The sequence below is a fragment of the Netta rufina genome (genome assembly GCF_964035555.1).
Source record: "Netta rufina genome assembly, chromosome: 30".
NCBI lineage: Eukaryota > Metazoa > Chordata > Aves > Anseriformes > Anatidae > Netta > Netta rufina.
The window spans coordinates 117,588-140,990 of NC_140154.1; the positions used below are offsets into that span (position 1 = coordinate 117,588).

General features: G+C 50.1%; 2 protein-coding genes across 2 annotated transcripts; both read left to right on the forward strand.

The window, feature by feature from the left end:
• Positions 1–4,472: 4,472 nt before the first annotated feature.
• LOC311220142 (keratin, type II cytoskeletal 75-like) lies at positions 4,473–9,119 on the forward strand (the record flags this gene model as incomplete). The annotated part of the gene is made up of 9 exons (XM_084303593.1): positions 4,473–5,120; positions 5,923–6,143; positions 6,635–6,695; positions 7,056–7,151; positions 7,270–7,434; positions 7,565–7,690; positions 8,009–8,229; positions 8,350–8,384; positions 8,629–9,119. The coding sequence occupies 9 exons, from the start codon at positions 4,473–4,475 to the stop codon at positions 9,117–9,119; spliced, it is 2,064 nt and encodes a 687-aa protein (XP_084159719.1).
• A 4,595-nt stretch (positions 9,120–13,714) lies between these two features.
• LOC311220158 (keratin, type II cytoskeletal 5-like) lies at positions 13,715–19,933 on the forward strand (the record flags this gene model as incomplete). The annotated part of the gene is made up of 9 exons (XM_084303618.1): positions 13,715–14,308; positions 14,893–15,107; positions 16,834–16,894; positions 17,557–17,652; positions 17,947–18,111; positions 18,315–18,440; positions 18,878–19,098; positions 19,454–19,488; positions 19,614–19,933. Exons 1-9 carry the CDS (start codon positions 13,724–13,726, stop codon positions 19,931–19,933), a joined length of 1,824 nt encoding a protein of 607 aa, XP_084159744.1. The 5' UTR covers positions 13,715–13,723.
• Between the last annotated feature and the right edge of the window lie 3,470 nt (positions 19,934–23,403).

The following is a 23,403-nucleotide window of genomic DNA, read 5'->3' on the forward strand; positions in this document are numbered from 1 at the left end:
AGGTCCAGAAGGGCGACGCCGCAGCACATTTTAAAATAATCAGCATTTCTGCAATAAAACAGTATTCCCCTTCCTTCTGACAGCTGAAGCACACAACCACACACTGCCCACACGCACGCAATTAGGTTGGTAGCTCTGCCGAAAACGGTTTGCATGATCACAACCCACCTTCTCTTTCACAGTCCTCCGGGGGGGCGGGGGGGGGAAAAACAACCCCCCAAGACCTCAGCCAGGTGAGATTTTCATTTCAGACAGGCTAGAGCTGTCTGCTCGCATCATTCTGGCTCTTTGCTCAGCCCCTTTTCCACAGGGATTTGCTTTCCCTAACACAGCTATTGCAAAAGGATTAAAAATTTGGTCATCCCGATTTCAGAAAGAGAAGTCACATCTGAAATTGTCCAAGATGGAGCTGAAGCCATTATTTTGTCTTCTTTAATGACACCAGAAAATCCAATTTTTCCTGTTTATGAGAGGGTTGGTAATGGTTATGTAAATTGGTCCAAGTTGCTACACCAGGTTTGGTAGAGCAGATTTTAATTACACACTGACGAGCACCTTATATTTCTGTAGTTAAATGCATGCGTTGTTTTTCCTGTGTGTGTACTAGATAGACGGATTTAACGCTTTTAATGTGTAAGTGAACAGTTGATTATCCTTCGCTTACTCCAAACTTTCAGCTGTACCTTCAATAAACTACATGCATAATTCATGCTCTGCTTCATGGGTTTTATTTCCCTCCCTGCCCTTACAAAAGCATGGATGTTTTCTCAGACATGAAACTCCACAAGGGTGGGGATTGTAGCTCAAAAGATGTGAAGTTTTAACAAAGTTTTCACAGACTTTGTTTGCTCTCCTTCCTGATGCACTTTTGCATACCTTTATTCCATCCAGAGATGAGCGTGGTCACAAGGAAGTCTGGAAACTCAGCATTAAGCAGGGAATTTAACCTCTCGTGGGATGTGCAGCTCCCTTGGGATCTCTGGAGGCAGAACAAAAAGCAGCCAGGCCCCCGTTTAAAGCAATCAGTGAGAACCAGCTCAGGTGGAAGCAAAAAAACAACCAACCAAACTGAAGCCCTCTCACAAGAGTAGGTTAATTTTCAAATGAAAAAAAACTGCTTTTCCAAAATACAGCAGCAGGCCCTCTCTCCTAGAACACCCACCTTCTGTCAAACACCCAAGCCTACACAAACATCAGGGGCCATGGGCTGCAGACAGGTGTCACCCCCTGACACCAAGGAAGGCAGAATTCCTTTCAGGTGGCTGAGCTTCAGGTAAGGTCAGGTTGCCTCATCCTTTTTCTGTATGAGGGTCCCCAGTTTCCAAGGTGTGGAGACCCGCAGGAAGGTCTCTGCATCACGACTGGAAAGGGTTTGCCGTGGTGGCTCTCACCACAGCTGGATGCGCAGCTGCCTGCCAGGAAAACCGTCCGCCCCTGATGGCTGCTTCCCTCCCACGGCTTGCCCAGGCACCACCAAAAACCCCCGAGACATCTGCACTCCGACTTGCCCTTTGGAGAAATCTGTCTCTCTTCTCCCAGTCTGGAAGCAGCGCAGGGTGTGGGCAGGTTAATTTACCCCCTGAAAGGTGGACTGAGCAGTGGATGTCACAATTTATTTCCTGACTTCCCGCTCCGCTTCCTAGACTTTGCTGCTGACTCATGGCTCGTCTGCCCCATCCGACCACGTCTCGCTCCCTGACGGAGGAGCTCAGCCACCCTGCCGGGCTCAGCCTGCCTGTGCCAGTGCCATGGGGATGCACCCACCGCCGGTTCCTAGCAGCTGAGCATCCACCACTGCTGCTCTCGTGGTGGGTTCGGGCTCCCTGCGTCTGCTGGGCTTTTCGGACAGAAAGCACAAAGGTTTATGGGATGTGGTCACCTTGGAGCAGATTGCTAATTATGTTTTAACAAACAATATGGCTTAGCAGCACTGTCTGGGTTGGTGGGTGGTGAAATCCAAACAGATCATCCCTTGCCGAGAAGGCAAAACCCACCCACCTAACGAGGATGTCTTCCGAAATGGTTATCTTCAGCTTTTCTGTCTCATTGCATATGACTCGGACTTCATCTCATTTGTATGTAAATAACAAGCTGAAACACCCAACAAGAAGATGCCAGTGCCCTAACAGCTCATAATGTATTCTGATCACCTCCCTGCAAAACAAAGAGTGCACACCAATAACCAGACGGCTCCCCAGGGTACCAAAGTGGCCCAGCAGCTCTTGCATTTCTGGGAGAATGCCTTTAATCGTCCCTGCCCTTCTCAACTCCCCAGAATTGCAAAACTCATGGTTTTTGCTGCCTGCCTGGAGACATTCAAGTAGAACAGGTTGTTTTGGAGAAAAAAAAAAAAAAAAAAAAGGCCAGCAGTCCAGATTGAGGACATTTTGGGGGTGGTTGGAGCTAAATCCCAGTCGGTGTCATTCAGGATGTGTACCTCTGCTGTTTGGTGGAGACTCGCAGAGCTGATCCAAACAGACAGGTGTGAAAAGCCACATCTGCCCCTGGGTACGGAGCCCACAAATGCCAGCTCCTGCACACAATAAACAAGCCCAGTAAAGAAATGGTGCATCTCCCCCAGCCTCGCATACCTTGTGACAGCGGGCTGAAAGAAGACAAGTGTGGGAGCCTAAAATGACAATTCCCTCTTTCTTCTGGCAGCCCCTCCCTTAATGCCATTATATTCATTCACCTCTAATATCTGATCAGAACTTGTTTGTCAGCTTCAGGACAATCTGCCCTTACTGGGGTCAAGAAAGCATGAAGACGATCTCATTTTCCCATCGCACCTGGGCTTTGAATTTTATGCAAATCATGAAAACGTTCATAAATTTCAGGTAACATCCCAGGTAGCTTCAGCCCAACATTCTTCCAGAGAGAAGCAAGCCGATGTGCACCAACCAGGAATTTCATACTGCAATGGGAAATTCAGTCTGAGTGACCCAACTGTCCTGGTTTGAGCCTGACTGGCAGCATTTCTCCAGGGATCATCAGACATTTGATCTTCTGTAGTTGGTAGGACACGAAGCACCTGCTTAATTTTTCTTCCAGAGATGCCAGTGGGACTTTAGCTCATACTTAATGATTTTGTGCCACTGGGGCACATGAGTGAATTTCGAAGGCATGTGGAGTCCTGTCCTGCAAACACAGAGGCAGATGTTTAAGCCCTAGTCATGCGCACAGCACGGGCAATGCCAGCAGGAGAACAACATGCTGAAAACGAACAGAACTTTTAAACATGAAGAATAAAATACTGTAAACATTGCAGTTCCACACAGACTGAGAGGCCAGAAAATGCTACCACACCCTATTGACTTTGCTCTTCTTTCCCAAGGACGTCAGGAAATAAAATAAACAGAATTTGTGGGAGTATTTTTCATGCTGGTTAAATCTTTGCTTTTGGCTGCATTTTGAATGGAAAGGTTCAAAGATTTCAAAAAGAAATAGCACCTGTAAAGAGCTAGAAATTCAGGACCGATTGCACCCTAAAGTTAAACATGCAAATAATACAATTCCACAAAGCTGGGCAACATTTTTCAGAAAATCTGCCTCTTTCGTTGAAATGTTTTTCAGATCAAGATGGAAATGTATCAGCCACATCATCAGATGACTGGAGACAGTGCAAGGGCCACCTCTGGGTGAGATGGAATTGTCTTCTGGAGATGCCAATATGTCTAGAAAGGCAGCCTAGAAAACCTGCCATAGACTAAACACCTAATATTAAATGGTCAAAATTCGAGATGACACTCAAATATAGTGTCTCAGAGGAAAATCATGGATCAGGACCTCTTTGTGATAGGTATTGAGTCAGCTCAAAAGATGGTCTCTGCCCAACAAGTGTGAACAGTCAAGGGCAACTGGATAAATTAGAGCCCTGAATGAGATGTCAGGCTTCATGAACATCACACCTGCACTTTGCCTTTGGGCAAAGAAATGAAATATTTTCATTCAGATGAAATATTTTTGTTCAGTTTTAGCCGTTTTAGTTTCACTACCTTTCATTCAAGTTACTTCAGAGGAGCCTCCACTAAGCTCCACACTGATCTACTACATCTTGTAAGTAGGGTAGGAGTATCAGGGTAGCTATTTATCTTTTTCACCCTTGTTTGTTTCATTTATTTGGCTTTGCAGAAAGGAAATTAAATGCTCTGCAAGCATATAGCAGCTTTGCAATAGGGCTGAGCAATTCCTGCCAGAAATCACAGTTAGATAACTCTTCTAGCTGAGCAGATTCACACTGGCTCCAAGAGGTGTGTTTGAGTGCAATCACTGTTTAACAAGTTTCAAGAAGACAGCTGGCTGCCTGGCATGTCAAAACCATGAAGGCACTAAATTGATCTCTGGACTTCCATGCAACCAAGCCCAGATCCCCAGAGGGATAAAAAGGGCATCCTGCACCCCCTTCCATCAGAGAGCTGCACTCTCCCAACTTGCTGCTTTGTGCCTGTGCCAGGCCGTGATCTCCTGCTGCGATGAACCGGCAGACGTGCAGCATGAGAGCCGGCGGTGGAGGCAGATCTTACAGCGCTGCCTCAGCCGTCATTCCCAGTGGCAACAGGGCTGGCTTCAGTTCGATGTCTGTGGCACGATCTGGCGGAGGTGGAGGAGGTTTTGGAAGGCTCATTGGAGGAGGTGGCGGTGGCGGTGGGTTCGGCAGCAGGAGCCTCTACAACCTTGGTGGTACCAAGAGGATATCCATCGGGGTTGGAAGCAGCTACAGGACTGTTTTCGGGGGTGGAGCCGGTGGCGGCGGTGGACTTGGTGGCGGCGGAGCTGGCGGTGGTTTTGGACTTGGTCTCGGTGGTGGAGGTGGCGGATATGGCTTGGGTGGAGGTGCTGGTGGGCTTGGCTTTGGTGGGGGACAGGGAGGTGGTGGAGGGTTTGGCTTTGGTGGAGCAGGGGGCCTGGGAGGACTTGGTGGAGGGCTGGGTGGTGGCAGGAGTCCAGCGGGATTTGGTGGTGGCCCACCGGGAGTTGGTACCATCCAAGAAGTGACGGTCAACCAGAGTCTCCTGGCACCCCTGAACCTGGAGATCGACCCAAACATCCAGCAGGTGCGGAAAGATGAGAAGGAGCAAATCAAGACCCTCAACAACAAATTTGCTTCTTTCATTGACAAGGTGAGATTTCACCAAGCGCTGTGGAACCGTGCTAGGGAGCAAGACAGTCTTGTATCTACAAAAATACGGCTTCAGAAATCTTCAGTCTATTGCATATTTCCTATCTGCATGTTTTAATAAAGTAATCAAAAAAGAGCCTACTTCTGAACAGTTACAAGGCAGAAAGCTAGACCTTGAAAACTAGTAACAAGGATTCAGGTTTTGTGCCTGAGAAATAAATTATCTCAAATTACAGTAAGCCAGTTGCTTAGCCTAGCTGTCTCTGCAAGGAATCACAGCAGAGGTGCTGCTTCTTGTGTCCAGCTTTATTGTCTGAAAGCTAAGGTCCTTCTTATATAGACTCAACTTAAGTCCTTTCTCAGCTTTTCTTTGTCTAAATACCTTATATGTAGTACACATGAGCAATAGAAAAGGCAATTAAGTACCTGTCTTTTAACCTGTAGCACTCAATATTAGCATTAATGAAGGAAGATAAATATCACTTGCAAAGAAGGAAAAAACGAAGGATGTTAAAGAAAGCAAGTGATGAAAGAGCTGAACCCACATTTTCTAATGATTACTCATTGGCTTCCTGAATTAAATTGTCTCTAATTAGAATTGTCCACCAGTGGCAAATTTGCTTAGCTACTGGATGGGCAAACATAGCACTGGGTAATCTGGATGATATTCACAGCTGGATTTAACACTCCTGGTTTGGGATTCACTTGGTTTGTGCTATTCATCAGTCCCAGTTACTGCCCCTTGGCCATCAGCACCCTCACAGGCTTATTATGCTAACCCCCTTCTGCTTCCCAATGCTCAGGTCCGCTTCCTGGAGCAGCAGAACAAGGTGCTTGAGACCAAATGGACCCTCCTGCAGGACCAGGGTCAAAAAACCAGTGCAGGCAAAAACAACCTGGACCCACTCTTCGAGGCTTACATCAACAACCTGAAAAAGCAGCTGGCCAACCTGCTCAACGAGAGAGGACGCATGGATGGGGAGCTGAAGAACATGCAAGACCTTGTTGAGGATTTCAAGAACAAGTGAGTGCCTGTTCAGTGGCACATCCAGGCAGCCTGGGGTGAAATGGGATGCAAATGGTTCAGTTTAGCATTAGGCAGTAGGATTCATCTCACTTAAACCTAGCTTTCTCAAGGACAAGCACCTAGTCTGAGATATTCATCAAACTTTCTATGAGAAAGAGAAAAAAAAGGATCTCCAGTCTGTGCTCTAGACCGTAACAGGGCACCTGATGAATCTCCCTCTAATAAACAGCTCTCATGAGGGACTTGTCCCTGCAAAACCCCTGCCTTCTGGCACAACAGGGGAAAAATGGTCCATCAATTTTTTCCAATCAGAAAATGCAGGCTCAGCCAGGACATGACAACTTGTGATGAGACTTGCAAAGGAAAACCCTCTGCAACTGCTTTACTTAAAACGTCATACCCAGCCCAAATAACCTCGTAGTCCTCCCTGTACAACTTTTCTGTTTATTGAGACATGATCCAGCACGTCTTTCCCTTTACCCCTCTAGATATGAAGAGGAAATCAACCGACGCACAGCAGCAGAGAATGAATTTGTGGTGCTGAAGAAGGTGGGTGAGACAGGAGTTTTAACGGATGCTGAGCATTGCATAGGCTGGGAGAGCCCTAGAGGGTGGGAGATCTCATGGAGCTGCATCCTTGTCCTTTAAAAGCTGACAGTTGAGTTATGGTTTTGGGGGAAAGGAATGAAGGGGGTTGAAAGAGGATGGAAGTAAATTCTTGTCCTACAATGTACATGCTCACCTGGGCTGAACAGACCACGTAGAAATGAAGATGCTTGGCAGTGCCAGGAATTCCAGGTCCCAAGGAATCCCAGGTCCCAAGCCCATTTCTGGGCTTGGTCAGTCCTTGGCTGAGCTAAAAAAGAGCTACCAGGTGCTGCAGACAGGCCCACAGTTGTTCTTTTCCAGGATGTGGATGCTGCTTACATGAATAAGGTGGAGCTGGAGGCCAAGGTGGATGCGCTGACCGATGAACTCAACTTCCTTCGAGCCCTCTATGATGCGGTACAGACACCCCCTCCCCTGATTTCCGTCCTGCTGCCACCCCGGGCAGTGACTGCCATTCCGTGGCGCGTGAAGAGGTAAGTACAGCTGGCACGGAACCCTGTGTGCTTCCCCACAGGAGCTGGCTCAGCTCAGTGCGCAAGTGTCCGACACTGCTGTCATTCTGTCAATGGACAACAACCGGGACCTGGACCTCAGCAGCATCATAGCCGAAGTCAAATCTCAGTACGAAGACATTGCCAACAGGAGCCGGGCTGAGGCAGAGGCTTGGTACCAAACCAAGGTGAGCAGACCCCTGGATGCCGTGGATGTATTTTTGGGAAAAGTCACTGCTGTCCCTGTGTGAGGCTGTTTAAGCCACATCTTGCCTGCTTGGAGAGCTCAGACTGTTCACTCTTCCTCCTGAACCTCAGTATGAAGAGCTGCAGGCCACAGCTGGGAAGCACGGGGATGACCTGCGCAACACCAAGGGGGAAATCTCTGAGCTCAACCGGCTGATCCAGAGGATCCGGGCAGAGATAGAGAACACGAGGAACCAGGTAGGAATGGCAAAAGATGCCCACAGAGCACTGCTCTGTGGTCCCTTAGCAGCTCTCTGCTGTCTGGCACCACGCTGCTGATTGGAGAGACATCAGCAGCTGCAGAGCATGATGTACCAGAAAGGGTACTGCACCACACCATGCACAAAATCATTCTTGTAGATTGGCATTTCAACTCCAGCAATGCTAGCTATGGTAGAATGACCCCAGTCTTAACTGTTGCTCATAAACACCCTGGCCAGAACAGTTTTCTTCCTTGGCTGAGTCTTACCCAAAGAGACAAGCAGCAGTCAGGAGTTCCAACCCCTCCCCTTGCAGTGTGCCACGCTGCAAACGGCCATCGGAGACTCCGAGGAGCGTGGGGAGCTGGCCCTCAAGGATGCCAAAGCAAAGATGGCAGAGCTGGAAGATGCCCTACAGAAAGCCAAAGCTGACATGGCCCGGCAGCTGCGCGAGTACCAGGAGCTGATGAACGTCAAGCTGGCCCTGGACATCGAGATCGCGACCTACAGGAAGCTGCTGGAGGGCGAGGAGAGCAGGTGGGAACAAAATCCCTGCAGAAGGAATAGTGAACATCACTGTTCCCCTGCCAGCAGATTGGTTTCCCCACCTGCCTCTGTACTTTGTCTCTGACCTCCCCTTTGTCTGCCCTCCAACAGGCTGAGCGGCGAGGGACTCAACCCCATCAGCTACTGTAAGTATCACTGTGCTCATTGTGCCTTGGGCCCATTGGGAGCAGAGCCTTTGAGCAACCCTGGGAAAAGGGAGGTTTTACCCAATTGCTCCATGTAAGACATTCAGAGCCTACCAGAGCCAGTAGCGGGTGGGGACAGAAGTTGGGTTCAAGTCCCATGGGTCCAAGTCCCGATGATGGTGCTTTCTGGAACTAGGGGGTTGCCAGAGCAGATGTTCAACCCTCTGGTTGTATCTTCCTGCAGCAGTGATCAGCTCCAGCTCTGGACCAGCTGGTGGAGGTGGCCTGGGAGGAGGATTTGGTGGACTGAGCCTAAGCGGAGGAGGCAGCGGAAGCGGTTTTGGCCTTGGAGGAGGCGGTGGAAGCGGTTTTGGCCTTGGAGGAGGCGGTGGAAGTGGTTTTGGTCTTGGAGGAGGCGGTGGAAGCAGTTTTGGTCTTGGAGGAGGCGGTGGCCGTGGAGGCTACAGCTTTGGAAATGGAGGAGGACTTGGACTCGGCGGTGGTGGTAGTCTTGGAGGAGGATTTGGAGGAGGCAGCAGTCTCAGCATCCCTAGCAGTCTTAGCTACGGAGGAGGTGGCAGTGGCGGCAGCAGCGGGCTGAGCACCGGAGGGGGGAATTTCAGCTCTGGAAGTGCAAAAGGCACCAACCCAGGTGTGAAAATCGTCTCCAAAACCTCCTCCAGCAAAAAGAGCATAAAAAGCCAAAGCCTGAAGAATGCTACACAGCCTGAGTAAAACCGGCGCCAGACCCTCCCTGAAACCATCGCTTCTGCCTTGCTCCCGCATCGCCCCCGCACACCACCACTCCTCCACCTGCTCTGCCCCGGCTCCTTGCACCATAGTTCTTAAGCATTTGGGTCCCACCTCAAGAAAAACAGCAGAGCATGAGCTAACCAGATCTCTCAAAATACCTGAAACAGGTTTAAAAGGCAAACACAACTCTAAGTGATTTTCTGAATTGGGAATTGTCCTTTGGGGGATTGGTTTGCTTTTTAATGAGTCTGAGCAGTTTGTAATTGCAGCTACCTGACAGCCATCAGCCAACACAGATCAAAAAGTGGTGCAGATGCAATAACTGGGTTTTTTAGCTTGGTTTTGCATTCACGGTTCTGGCCTGCAGAAGACCAGGGACAGGCTGGGACCTTGGCTTCAATCCAGCCTGCTTTGCCCTCCCTGCTGGAATGAACCAAACTCACCCCTTCAAGTTAAGCAACTTGTTTTCATACACACGTGAGGGATTTTTTTTCTGCTATGTAGAAATACTCAGGAGGTTGCTGAAAGATCCCAGGCAGTGATTTGCAAGCTCGTTGCCCCTCTTAAAATATCCCTTACTATGGGAGCACAGAGCCTATTAGGAGTGATTTCTGAGTCACTGCAAAACCAGCCTGAAGGGCCACGTCCATGCTGCTCCTTGGGGTATTTCGGCTGTTCACCGTGTGGGTTTCTCTGCCAAAAGAGATGTGTTTGGGGAACCAAAAAGTGAAGTCAGGTCTCAGCCCAGCACATGGAAAACACGGCAAGCGGGAGCAGGCACCCAAAGGGACACCAGTGCCCCCCTTCTGATAAAATTTGCCCCTCTAGCACTCCACTCTGTCTTTTTTTATTTTTGTGAAAATACCATTAAAAAAAGAAAATTGCAGCTTTTTATACTTCAGTGATAGCGAAATTATGCTGTTTTCCTTTTCCTCTCTTTTGGGAACATGTCCAATAAAACTGGATTGTAATTTATTTGTTCCTACATGTTTTTGCTCTAAAGCACAACCAGCAGCATGAAATACTCCCAGTGTTCAGTGGAGTGAACGGGAGGAGGCTTTCATTTCACTTTTGGGGGAAAAGTTTCAAAATTCTGATTAAAATAAATGCTGAAAAGCTTGAAATGAGGTGCATGCTGTTACGAAACAAACTGAAGAATGTGGAAAAAGAGGAGGAGGGGGGTGGTTTATCCATCAAGCAACAAAAAAAATTAGTCACCATTCATTTCTTAGCCCATTGCTGTGGTTAATCCAAAAGCCTTTCTTCTTGACAGGGAGGTTTTTGCATGGCTCTACTAGCTCAGACAGAAAAAAAAATAAAAAATTCAATTTTTGCTTTCTCAAAAGACATAGCAAAACCTAGCATCTGGGGGAGGATTTTATCAGGACAATCTAGACTGAGGATGGGTTTCGGTGAGATGGAACTGAGCAACTTACCACATGATGCAGGTGTTTTGGTCACTGTAAAAGGAGGGAAAAAAAAGGGGAAAAAAAAAGAAAACCTCAGACAAACACTCATACCTTATTGCATTTCAAAGAGTCAGACGCTTTGCTCTCCTCTGACCTCTCAACATCCCAGCTTTTCATAACCCTGCACAGCAAATGGGCAGGAGTGAGTGAGCACACACCAGCCCCGCGGGTTTGCAGCAGACGCTCACAAGTGCCTCAGCAAAACCTTGCTGAAACCCAGATGCACCCAAACACAGAAGCACCCAGTCTCCCTTCACTCAGAAAATCAAGGGAGCCGCAGTAAAAGAGACCAAAGTCTGGGGACAAAACCCCTCAGCCCCTGCTGCTATGGAGGATGCTAATTTTTGGACAGATTGGTCAGAAATTAGCAAAGGTTAAAAATAAACTGTGAGTCATCTTGATTTCTGTACTTGCCTGTGCTAATGCTGACTTACACAGCACAGCATGAATCAATGCAGCTAAAGACAACCTAACCTTAACTAACCCTACCAGTTCTGAATGTCTTTCTTCCCAGTTTGGGGTGAAAAAAAAAAAGCAAATAACAGCCCAGAAGAGAGGCGGTGATACTGAAAGGCAGCCAAGCTCCTACAAACATCTCAAACCTCTCGGCTGGCCCCGTTCCCCCTCCCCAGGACATGATTCCTCCAGTGGTGCCCTCCCCCAGCAGGCAACCCCTGCACAAATCCTGCCTCCCAAACTGGCACCCGCTCTGTGAGCAGCCTTCCCTTCTGAGGGGGCAAATCTGATGAGGACAGTGCATGCAAGTGACAAAACCACACAAGGGAATTTTGTGGGACTGAGAGATACTGCAAGAATTTTCCGTGTTTTTTTTTTTTTTTTTTTTTTTTTTTGTGCCTAAACCATCATTTGCTTTGCCCTTTGTAATATTCCACTTAATTACCGTTGTCTGCAGCAACAGGCTTTCCTAGAAGAGCTGGGGAGGTAATGACTGCCTTAAACATGAATCCTTTCTCTTTTCTTTAATTAAAGCATTTGCAGCCTGTGCTCTGGTTCCCAGGTGTGACTTTGCATAGCTCTTTGGAAGTCAAAGGCAGGCTCCCGGCCGCTGCTGCCTGGCCCCCTTCCACCGGATCCAGCTCACATGTGCCAACTCCCATCTGCAAGCTTAGGAAACCAAATCTCCATACATCTGCCACATTTCCAACACAATTTATTTAGTTTCAATACCAGTATAAGCCTGGTAACATTCCTGGGATTGCTGCTGATCCAAACCAGCAGCAGTTACTGGGGTTACCTGCATCACCCATGAAATCAGGGTTCAGGGCTGGCTGCAGCAGCTTCAGGACACGCGAGTGTGGGTGCAGCTTTCCTGGGAATTTTGGCATTTCCAGCACATTGCGCAGCACCCGGCGGGTTCCCGGTCTCCACTCCCGAGGCGAGAGCACCCCCTTGCTACCGCCCGGCTTGCTCCCGTGCAGCACGCCCGGTGATCGGCTCCCCGATAGCTCGCCCGAACGCGCTTCGGGTGCTCGTGACTCACACTATTGGCAATAGGCGGGTGACAGGAGCGCTTGCAGGAGATGATAGTTGTGAGCGCCGGCTTTTATGATTGCAATAAGGAAAACAAAAAAAAATCCCTTCTGCTCAGGTTCTTTCAAGTTCCCAGACAGAGAAAACGGCAGTTGGAAGCACATCAACAGAAACAAGCTATGAGATGCTGCAGATACCCTTAAGCAACTCATTTTGGATTAAGTTCCCGTACTTATTGCTCACGTAGCCAATTTCAAAAAATCTTTTTGATTCAGTTTTATCTCTCCACTGTGCACTGAGACACAACCCGGCGGAGGTCGGTGGCCCTCACAGCACAAGGATGTGGCTGAGCTGAGTTCGTTCTGCAGACTTGCTTTGGGTGGGAAGGAGGGGACATCTCTTGTAACCCACGTTTTGTGGGCACGAGGGAAGAGGTCCTGGCTTTCCTGCCTTTGTACCATCCCAAAACACGACCCAGCCCCATTGCAGCTCCTGGGTTCACCTGAGAGCTCAAGATCAAGGGGCCAAAGATGTTTTAGAAAATCATCCGACTGCATGATCTCAGCAGAGTGAAGGAGGGGTGGGAGGAAGCTGTAAGGAAAGTGGGCGAATTCCCCTAGAGAGAACATCTCAAGGAGCCAGCAGTGACGTGGAAACTGCTGGTTAGAGGGTAAATATGGGGGGGAGTGATAAAAATACCACTTCACAGAGAGCTTTTGAACCCTCAGCCTGACGAGAAGACTCAAAACAAATGCAGCCCTTTCAATCATCTCTTTAATATCTATTTTAGAAGCGCCAGAGTACTATTTAATGCAGTTTTACATTATTTTGGAAGGGCGATTCCGTTGCTGTCTTTGAAAGCCACGATAACTAATTTCTCAGTTCCTCCTGCAAAGAGGAGAAACAACTTTTTGGTAAGATCCCAGAAAATACTACCAGGAGACAACTTCCACCCAGCTCCTCTCCACCAGCCTGCAATCCTTTAGAGCCCTTTTCCAGAAGAAATCAAAGTAGCAGTGCTGAGAAGTAAAATCACCTCCAGCCTCAGCTTTCCCAAGCCAACCACAGGGCATGCACACTGCAACAAGGCAGTCTTGGAAAGATCAGCCCCTGTCTGTGCTGCCCTGCTTGTCGTGTGATGTGTGGAACCCTAAACTTCACCTTGCAAAGGCTTCAGCTCAAGGAAGCTCGCTGCAACGGGTGAGCCCTGGCTGGCATAAGGAAAACTGGCTCCCAGGGTCTCGGGAGAATCGTGTTGCGTCCTGCTCGTGAGCGCAGACCTCAGCGAGTCGTCCCATTCAATTCTCATTTCATGACTCAGAGCGCCAGGCTTTGGGGGTGGGGGGAGCTCCCTCACTCCGTTACTTTCTTGCCTGCAAACAATGCATTTTTCAGCGCCTCGCCGTAGCCTAGGTGTGTTTGACAAGGCAAGTTGCTGCAAGGCACGTCAAGTTCTGAATTCCCGTGCCAAGTTTTCCAAGCAGATAAAAGAGGACGCTCCCGAGCTCTCCCATCACAGGGGTTTCTGTCTCCGTTGCCCTCTGCTCCTTTCCTGCTGCTCAGCTTTTATTCACCAGCTTTTTTTTTCCCCTCCTGCTCTTTGCATTTCCAATTGAACAAGCCACCATGAGTCGGATCTCTTACAGATCATCAACTGGAGGGGGCATGAGGGGCTTTAGCTCAGGCTCTGCTATCGTAGGAGGTGGCGGTGGTACCAGAAGCAGTTTTAGCTCCGTCTCTGTCTCCAGAGTTGGAGGAGGAAGAGCTGGAGGTGGAGGAGGCTTCGGAGCTGGTGGTGGCTTCGGCAGCAGAAGTCTCTATAACTTGGGTGGAAGTAAAAGAATTTCCTACAGCTCGGTTGGCGGAGGTCTACGGAGCGGAGCCGGTGGCGGATACGGCTTTGGTGGAGGAGCTGGCTTTGGTCTTGGCTATGGTGGTGGAGCAGGCGCTGGTTTTGGCTTAGGAGGAGCTGGTGGTGGTGGCAGCTATGGGATGGGTGGTGGATTTGGGCTGGGAGGTCCTGGATTTGGTGGTCGAGGTGGCCCCGGGTTCCCTGTTTGCCCACCCGGTGGCATCCACGAAGTGACCGTCAACCAGAGCCTCCTGGCACCCCTCAAGCTGGATATTGACCCAGAAATCCAGAAGGTGCGAACACACGAGCGGGAGCAGATCAAGACCCTCAACAACAAATTTGCCTCCTTCATCGACAAGGTGAGAGTTCGGTCTTAAACAGCAGCCCGTGCATATTCTCAGTTGCCTCGGGAAAGAAGAACAGGAAGAAACTTCCTTTGGATTTGGGGGCTTGCCTGAACTAATCCCAGCCGACAAACAGCACAGGTTTGGCAGAAAACTAAGAATTGTTTTATGCTCTTTGCAAGGATGAGTTTTTCAGCACCTCATTTTGCTAAATTGGAAATCCTCCCTTCCCCATAAAAAGTTGCCTGGGCACTGGATGGATCTTGCACTGGTTGTAAAATTGCAAAGCTCCACACCTCTCAATGGGATACTACCAGTTTAAACCAGTAAGGTGGGCTGAGCATCCAGTGGGGGGAGAAACAGCTAAAGTTGCAATTACAGGTGTTTGGCCTGCTTAATGGCTCTTGAAAATTCTCCCCAAGCATCTCAGCTGCTTGTGCTACTTTGGAGAACCTGGTGCCCTAAATTCCTGCAGGAAGATCTTATTTCCAGTCTCTTTGTTGCCTCTTTCCATGTTGAATGATCCCTCCTTTCCCTGGCAGGGGGTTTTGTGTGCTGTTCGGACGGGTTTCAGCGCATGCCTGTTTTTGTTTTCTCAGGTGCGATTTTTGGAGCAGCAGAACAAAGTGCTGGAGACCAAATGGAGCCTCCTGCAAGAGCAGGGCCACACAGTCACCAGGAAGTCCCTGGAGCCCCTTTTCGAAGCCTACATCAACAACCTCAGGCGGCAGCTAGACAGTCTTATGGGAGAGAGGGGACGGTTGGACTCTGAGCTGAGGAACATGCAGGACATGGTGGAAGACTTTAAGAACAAGTAAGAGATTGCGCTCTGTAGATTAACAGATGTGAAAATCAGGGCAGGCAGTTCGTGCTCTCTGGCACATGCCTTGCGTTTGCACTGGGTTCCTCTTCCCAGCAAAACGAACATACAAAACCTAAATTTGGTCGCAGTTACCTGTAGCTATGTCGGTTGCATGCAGGCTCAGCATTTAGCACAGGATTCATGAACCCATGGAAGCAGCTCCGTATGCAGCTCCTGGTCAGATCCCTCGGGTTTCCCAAAACAATACCTGAAAATAGCAAAATGCGTAGCTCATGAGTATGAATGACATGCAAAAGGGGATGAAACAGCCATAAACAGCCAGCTCCAAAAATCCCCAATTTTCTCTTTTTGCAAAGGAAGTTCCTAGCTTCCAGAGGGGCCCAGGCAACCCGCATGTGCTCGGCCTCACTCACCTCTGATCACGTGGAAAATGCTCAGCTCTATTTTTTTGCCCATTGCCTCAGCTCCCCCTCAAGTAAACCAGAGAAAAGAATTTTCCTGGGGTGGCAATTAGTCCCAGATTATCCTGAGATAAGGCATCCAGCAGAGGCGGGATGAATCATTTTAAGGGCATGCCAGCCGGTGTCTGCTGACTATGAGGGACATTTAGGTGCTTTTTTTAGGTGAAGAAGTTCGATTTTCTTTGGCTGGAGTTTGGAGAGAACAATATCTTCCTTATGCAACCAGATAGCCAAGTGCAAACTCGAGAAAAACACCCTGGAGGATTGAGATATGTTTGTGCTAGAGAGCTAAGCATGTGAATAGATTTTTGGGGTGGGGGGTATGTATCAGCATTTAGAGCTGACAGGACGGGCTGACATGAATTAGCTTCTGGTATGTTGTCCTTGGGTACATTTCAGGTCTCGGTATGCATTTTAGGCTTTTAGAAACCCTGATCAGTCCAAAAATGACAAATGATATTGTCTGGATTTTGGAGCTACTACCTGGGCAAGAGAATGCATTTTGTTTCAAGTCTGGAGCTATCTCCCAGTCCACAGGCTCATTTTCACTTCGTCTCCTGTCCACCCGTAGATCCAGCTGCAGGGATATCTCTGCCAGTGAGAGTTAAAGGACTGGCACAAACCTGCCTTTCAAATCCAGATCTTTGCTGCAACAGCCTCCACGCTCTGTCTACTTTCTAGCTAAGCCCTGCCCTGATTATCTGATGAGAGGATGTTGCTCAGAGCCATAAAAAGTTCCCCAGAAACATAATCTGAGGCTTACTTAATGATCCGCTCTTGCACAACCATGGTTAAAGAATCACAGAACTTTTTTTTTTTTTTTTTTTAATTAAATGCTGCGGCAGGTTATTCGGAGCCATTAGCATTATTAAAATATCAAATATCAAACTATTGCATTATTAGCTGTTGCAGTCCAGGCTGAAAGCTTTTGCATAACTTTGCTTTGGTCAAAGGTCACCATGAATACTTGCTGCTGCTTCTTACTGCAAAGGGCTCTGATCCTGCTCACATCTACGCATGAGCTTGACTTTAAGGGCAGTGATTGGATTCTTTTAATTTTAGCTGGGACTACTCACACCATGCAGGTTCAGAGTAAGTGATCATTTGCTCTGCATCTGCTCTGGACTGTAAACAGCTGGGAATAAGGAACACATCTGTGAGCCAGAATTGATTTGGGACCAGAGTGGTCCCACCTCTGCTTCTCTGCCTCAGCTCTTCATTTCCACCCAAACTCTCTCCCTTTTTTATCCTTACAGATATGAAGATGAGATTAACCGCCGCACCAGTGCAGAGAACGAGTTCGTGGTTCTCAAGAAGGTGAGTGAAGTGGGAGCAGGGGGAGGGCAACGAAAGAAGCTCAGCACACAGAGCCAAAGCAAAGCTGACAGGAGCTGGGGTCCTCAAACCCCACGGTTGGGTCAGGCATTAGGATCTGGTGTCGGCACGGCTAGGGCTGGGTACTCCTCCATATACCCTGAGATGTCATTGGCTTAGTATAAGCACTGCTCTGCAACAATTAAAACATCGGGGTGTTATCAGCACTCCTCATCCTAAGCCAAAACATAGCATTCTACCAGCTACTAGGAAGAAAATTAACTCTGTTCTAACTGAAACCAGGACACCCTACAAATGGGCACAACCGGCTCCATGCCAAGGGTGCAGCACCTCTGGGCACAGTCGGAGGAGCTGTCTGCTTTCTGGAGGTAGCTCCTCCGGCTGCGGTGCCAAACCGTCCGGCTGCCTGCTGTTCAGTCCCACTCCAACTCCAGTCACATCCCCATGAGTCTGAGCTTTGCCCTCTGCCCAAAACCTCGTTCTGGCTCACAACCAGTGTCTGGCATTATGTTAGAAAATGCCTTGATCATAGCAATATAAAAACAAGCCTAAAGATTAATGAACCTGGAAGCAGAGATAGGGTCCTCCTGGTGTCCTCTTGTTTTGTGGTTTCACCCAGAAGTCTTTGGTTTTCTTTTCTTTAGGATGTGGATGGTGCTTACATGAACAAGGTTGAGCTGCAGGCCAAAGCAGATGCGCTGGCAGACGAGATTAACTTCCTGAGAGCTCTCTACGAAGCGGTAAGTGGTCAGCCCTCCCTACGATAACATCCTCCACAGCTCCACGCTGTACAGTTTCCCGTGTCCTGGAGCTCTGTCCATCACGCTCGGTGCTGTACAGCAGTAAAAGAGGAAGCAGTCACCACCTTTTTGAAATTATAATGTAGCCATAAGATAGAAATGATAGATAAGGACAGGCAGAGTACAGAGAAATGCAAGAAAATGGCTTGGCAGAGAGGGCTCCGAAGCCATCTCTCATCAGCATGGTTTCCACCCCTGAGACCAGACAACTCATTTTTTTTGCATCTTCCACAGGAGCTGTCCCAGATGCAGCAGCAAGTGTCCGACACCTCCGTGGTGCTGTCCATGGACAACAACCGCAGCCTGGACCTGGACAGCATCATCGCAGAGGTCAAGGCGCAGTACGAGGACATCGCCAACCGGAGCCGGGCAGAGGCAGAGGCTTGGTACCAAAACAAGGTGTGTAACGGGAATAACAGACTGATCTCTGTGCATGTTGCAATGGACTCTTGGGCTGATCTGCTATTCCATGGGCAGGTTGCTCAGAGGGCTGTAGTCCCCCTAGACCTGCACCTCATGCCCTGAAGGCCCCTCACCCTTCCCAGTCCCACTCAGCCTCCCCACAGCTCCTAACCAGTGCTTTCCTCCTTTCTGCATCTCAGTACGAGGAGCTCCAGGTCTCCGCCGGGCGACACGGTGACGACCTGCGTAACACCAAGATAGAAATTTCAGAGATCAACCGGATGGTCCAGAGGCTGCGGAACGAGATTGAGAGCGTGAAGAAGCAGGTATGGTGGGGATGCTCCTGCATGGTGGACGGCAGACTCCAGGCATGGAAGGAGCCAGCTCCTAGCTTTGGAGCAGGGCTGGAAGGCCAGGGGTCCCCCCTGCACTGAAGAGGGCATGGCCATCTCTGTCTCTCCCTACTGGAGAAGGTCCCTTAATGTTAGGATGTGCTATGATAGCTCCTTTCTTGCTGGGAAAGCAAGTTGTGAGCTTTCAGGTCACCCCAGCAAAGCAAAGAGCTGCAGATGTTTCTTCTTTTTGTGGGAAACTGGACTATGGCTGCAGCTCCCCGCTCAGCTACCCTGTGACACCTTTCTGACAGCCCCTGAGGACTTCTCAGTGCCATGCTGGGAGCCACCAGCCAGTATCCACAATACCACAGCAATACTCAGATTTGGGTAGCCCAAGTTAAACAGCTATTGGCTTCCCTTTCTTTTAGTGTGCCAGCCTCCAAGCAGCCATTGCTGAAGCGGAGGAGCGTGGGGAGATGGCCCTCAAGGACGCCAAAGCCAAACTGGCCGAGCTGGAGGATGCTCTGCAGAAAGCCAAGGCAGACCTGGCCCGGCAGCTGCGCGAGTACCAGGAGCTGATGAACGTCAAGCTGGCCCTGGACATCGAGATTGCGACCTACAGGAAGCTGCTGGAGGGCGAGGAGAGCAGGTGAGGACAAGCACGGGGTCCTGCTGCGTGCTACTCTTCAGAGTCGAGCGCGTTTCTTTGGGTCCAAAGACAGAGCTCGCCCCAAAGGCCTGAAGCGTCAAGAGACTTAAAAAGAGGGTAGAGAGAGGGGATATTTTAAAATGTGAGGTTTCTAGGAAAAGCTGGGTTTCTCCAGCTCTTGGCACCCGATGCACTAACAAAAGTGAGCAGTAACCTTTCACCTGTGATGCAGCCATACCCCACCAGAGGACAGTCCCTGCTGAAGGCCACGAAGTCTGATGAGCTGGTCCCAGTGGCCAGCGCTGTATCTTGCCTGTGCTTTCTCGTTCTCACTTACGTCCCCCTTCCCCAACAGGCTTGCTGGAGAGGGAGTCGGAGCCGTGAGCGTCTGTAAGTACCTTCCCCCCTTCCAGCCCTGGTCACCCATTCCCCCGCCGTGGGGGTGATGGGCCAGGTACCCCCGCCTCGGGGACCTGCAGGTCCCTAAGGTGGGCACGCACCGTGTTCCCCTGCAGCCGTGGTGAGCAGCTCCAGCGGGATGGGCTACGGCGGCGGCGGCGGCAGCTGCCTGGGCATGGGCGGAGGTCTCGGCATGGGAGGAGGTCTCGGCATGGGTGGAGGTCTCAGCATGGGCGGCGGAGGCGGCAGCTACAGCATGAGCAGCAGCGGCGGCGGCGGAGGCTTCGGAGGAGGAAGCGGAGGCTTCGGCGGGGGGCTCAGCTACGGCGGAGGCAGCAGCTTCAGCTCCAACAGCAGCCGAGGCGTCAGCTCCAGCACGGGAGGCAGCGTGCGGATCGTTTCCAAGACCACCACCAGCAAAAAGACCATCAGATAAGGATGGTGAGCCTGGCGTTCCCCGTGTGGACGACGGTGTGTTTCCTGCCTTCCGAAAGCAAGTGCTGCCCTACAAATCAATGGTGTAAATAGCTGAGCTGCACCCTCTCCTCCCTCCAGCCTCATCCACTGGGGCAGTGGCGGGAGGCTAGGACCCCACTGCCAGAATATGAAGCACTTTTGGCTAAAGCATAGGTTGTAACAGGTCACCAACAGGGCTTTGGAGAGCCGTCACGGTCCCCAGCGGTGGCCCTCTTCCAGCACAGTCCTCAATCCTCTCTTGTTCTCCCCATGGAGTCACAAATTTAAAGCAAAGTGGAAGCACTTTGCTGAAAGGGGAAAGCCACGCTTGGCCACACGCATTCATTTCATTCACCCTAAGATGATGGGGACAGCCTTGTGAAACCGCAGTCCTGGGTCTTCAGCAAGGAAAAGAGCTCCAAGACGCTCTAAAAGCCTCTGCCCACAACACGTTACAACCTCCAAATGTTTCATCTGCAACTAAAGATTTTTCCAGCCCCTTCTGTTTTCTCAGGCACCTGTGGGAAAGGTTACTGCTTTCTGTGTGTATGAATTGCCACACTGATTTCTAATCCCTTGTCCCCATGGCTATAGCCTCTTTGTTTCCTACCATACTGTATTGTCCAATAAAGAGCATCTCTCATTTTTAAATTTTGCTGCTTCATTCTATTCTCTGCTGGGAACTGGGTATTGATGCGTGCTGCACCCCAGCTGCAGCAAGGACTCTCTGTAGGCACTTCATGAGAAAGGACCTTGAGGAGACCGAGCTCAGGTTTAGGACTCAGACTCCCACACGGCTCTGGGGAGGATGGAGAGGAGGGTGGGATGGATGGTCAGCCTGGACACAGGTTCACACCACAAACAGGGGCAAACCTCCAGCATGGTGGCAAGGACACGGCGAGAACAGCATCCAACAGGGGTGAGGGGTGGGAAGACATCACCACAACTGCAAAGGGAGGGAGGGCAGCACTAGCAAAGAGGGGCAGACACAGGGTGAAGCACCCAATATCCCACCACCTCCAGTCCTTGGGCATCAAGGTTTCCCTTGCACCCATGAGCATCTTGCTAAATGTTCCTTTGGAAGAGCTGTTTCGGGGCCTCAGATTCGTTTTTGGCTCAACCTGAGGTCTTCCAAGCTGCCTGTACCACCCAGCTGCCCAACTCCCAGCCACCCCCCAGGAGCTGTCTGAGACCAACTGGGACGAGGGTTTCAGCCAGGCTCCCGTGCTGTCCCCGGGCTCCCTCCTGTGGCTCCAAGGGCATCTCCTGGCTCTTGCTGCCTGCAAGGCTACAAGGCCAGGCACCAATCCTGGCAGCTGGAGAAGCATGGGGTGAGCTGGGAACCCAGCCCCAACGGACCCAGGAGCTGAAGAATGAAGTGAGGGGAGCAGAGCATGGGTCTGCAGCCCCTTGAGGATGTCATGCCCAAAGGACGAGCATCCCACCTTGTTCTCTGGTGACCACTGACTCAGCCTGCATCCCCTGTAAAATCCAACCGTGGGTACCCCCAGGGAGGTCTCCAGGGCGGGAGAGGAGAGGCTGCAAGGCAAAAACATCTCGTGCACAGCGTGCCGGAGTGCTCACCGCAGGGAAACACTTCTGAGCTCCTGACACCCACGGACCCCAGGCACCCATCGTGCCACGCAGAGGTGTGCGAGCACCAGACAAGCCAGCCTTGTGTCTCCAGCAGGTGGGGACCCAGAGCAAGAGAAAGGCAGGGAGCTGCCCCGCAAGGGCTGGAAGCCGTGACGGGTCCTACCATGGGGCTTGGGGCTCACACCCACGGGAAAGGTGGGTGGTTGGGCTGCATCCGTTTACCTGCCTGCATCTGTCTGCAAGCCACGATTCGTAGACTTTTAAGGAAATAGAGTGAAGCTGGCAAAGCAGTCTTCTTTGTAACAGGCAGGACATCCCAACTGGGCTTTTATTATCAAACCATAGATATATGTATATAAATAATTGAAAATTTCAAAAATCTGTTTTGTTTTGTGTTTTACAGAAGCGTACATTACACTTTGCTGTGCCATCAGCTGCATCGACACGTGGGCCACGACCAACAACACACCTGAATCTTGGTCGTGAGCCGCGCTGCCAAGCCCTTCCCTATCCCCACGATGCCTGGGCATCTCTGCAGCCTCCATCAGTCTGCTGTTGCAGGCTGTTGTTGGCTCCTTCTCCCGCAATCTGAGCATTGAAGATGCTACCAAGGTAAAAAAAAAACCAGCAGCAAGCAGCTATCCGTCACTCTTTTGTCTCCATGGGGTGGGTTTTGTAGCCCTCCCGGCACTTCTCCAAGAAAGCAGATGCAAAAAGTCATCTAGTTGCCATCTTCTGGTTTGCAGAGACCTGGAGAACACACAAATTCAGGTTAAACTTGACAAGTAATTTGAGCTGGCAACTTCAATATTAGGGGAAAAAATAAACTAACATCTAATTTCAATATTTCCTATGGGAACAATTCTGTTTGTGGAATGCTGAAATATCTCCACTTAACATTTCCTAAATGAAACACTGAAGCTTTTTGACTCAAAAGGATATTTTCCATCCAGAAAAAATTATTATTATTTTTTTTTTTAATTTGCAAATGGTTTGCACGGCCTAGAAACAAAGTGCAACGTGAAATGGCTGCAGGGAAGGTAACGCAGGATGCAGCGAAACCAGCAGCGGAGCAACATCCCCAGCTCCCGTCTGCAAGGCACGTTCAGCCTGAGCGTCATTGTTTAACCAGGGCAGCGACATCCCGGCCGGGTCGGAGTCCAGCAGGCGAGCCGGGCTGCAGGCGATGCCACGCGCCACGGGACAGCACCAGGGACCTCGGGGCTCACACGCGGTGCAATGCAGCACTGCACCCTGAATAAACATAAGGCCCCAGTGCACCGGGACTGGGTGCGCTTTCCAGGACTTGTGAATAATGCTTGTTTATCTTACTGGCTCCGAGAATGGTGCTGTTTGTTTTAATTGGGAGAAATTAAACTTCACACAAGCGCGGTGGCTCTCTGCAAGGAACCTTGAACTGGGAGCAGTCTCGGTGCAGGACAGAGCTGGGGGGCGTGCCACGTGCCTGCACAGAGCTGATCCGAAATAACGGGGCTTTCCAGCAGCAGTGCTTCAGTGCATGGGCTTCTTTATCAGGAGAGAAGTTATACCCTAGGGCCATGCGAAAGGAGGAGGTGTTACAATACTACTGCGATGACCTCCAACACTGAAAGATCTTACTTTCCACATGGTGCTTGGTGGAGAGCAGAACCCCATCAGCCCTACTCAGGGATCAAAGTTGCTCAGCAAGCGTTACAACACAACTTGGGGTGTTTGGGATTCTTCAGGTACCACCATTTAAGCACCAGTGTTGCATGTGGAGCAGGAGAAAGGAGGTATCAGCTAATACCAACCTAAGGTCAGAGGCTCTTTTAAGTGCAACAAAGCACGGGGTGAAACGAGACCTCCCTGATC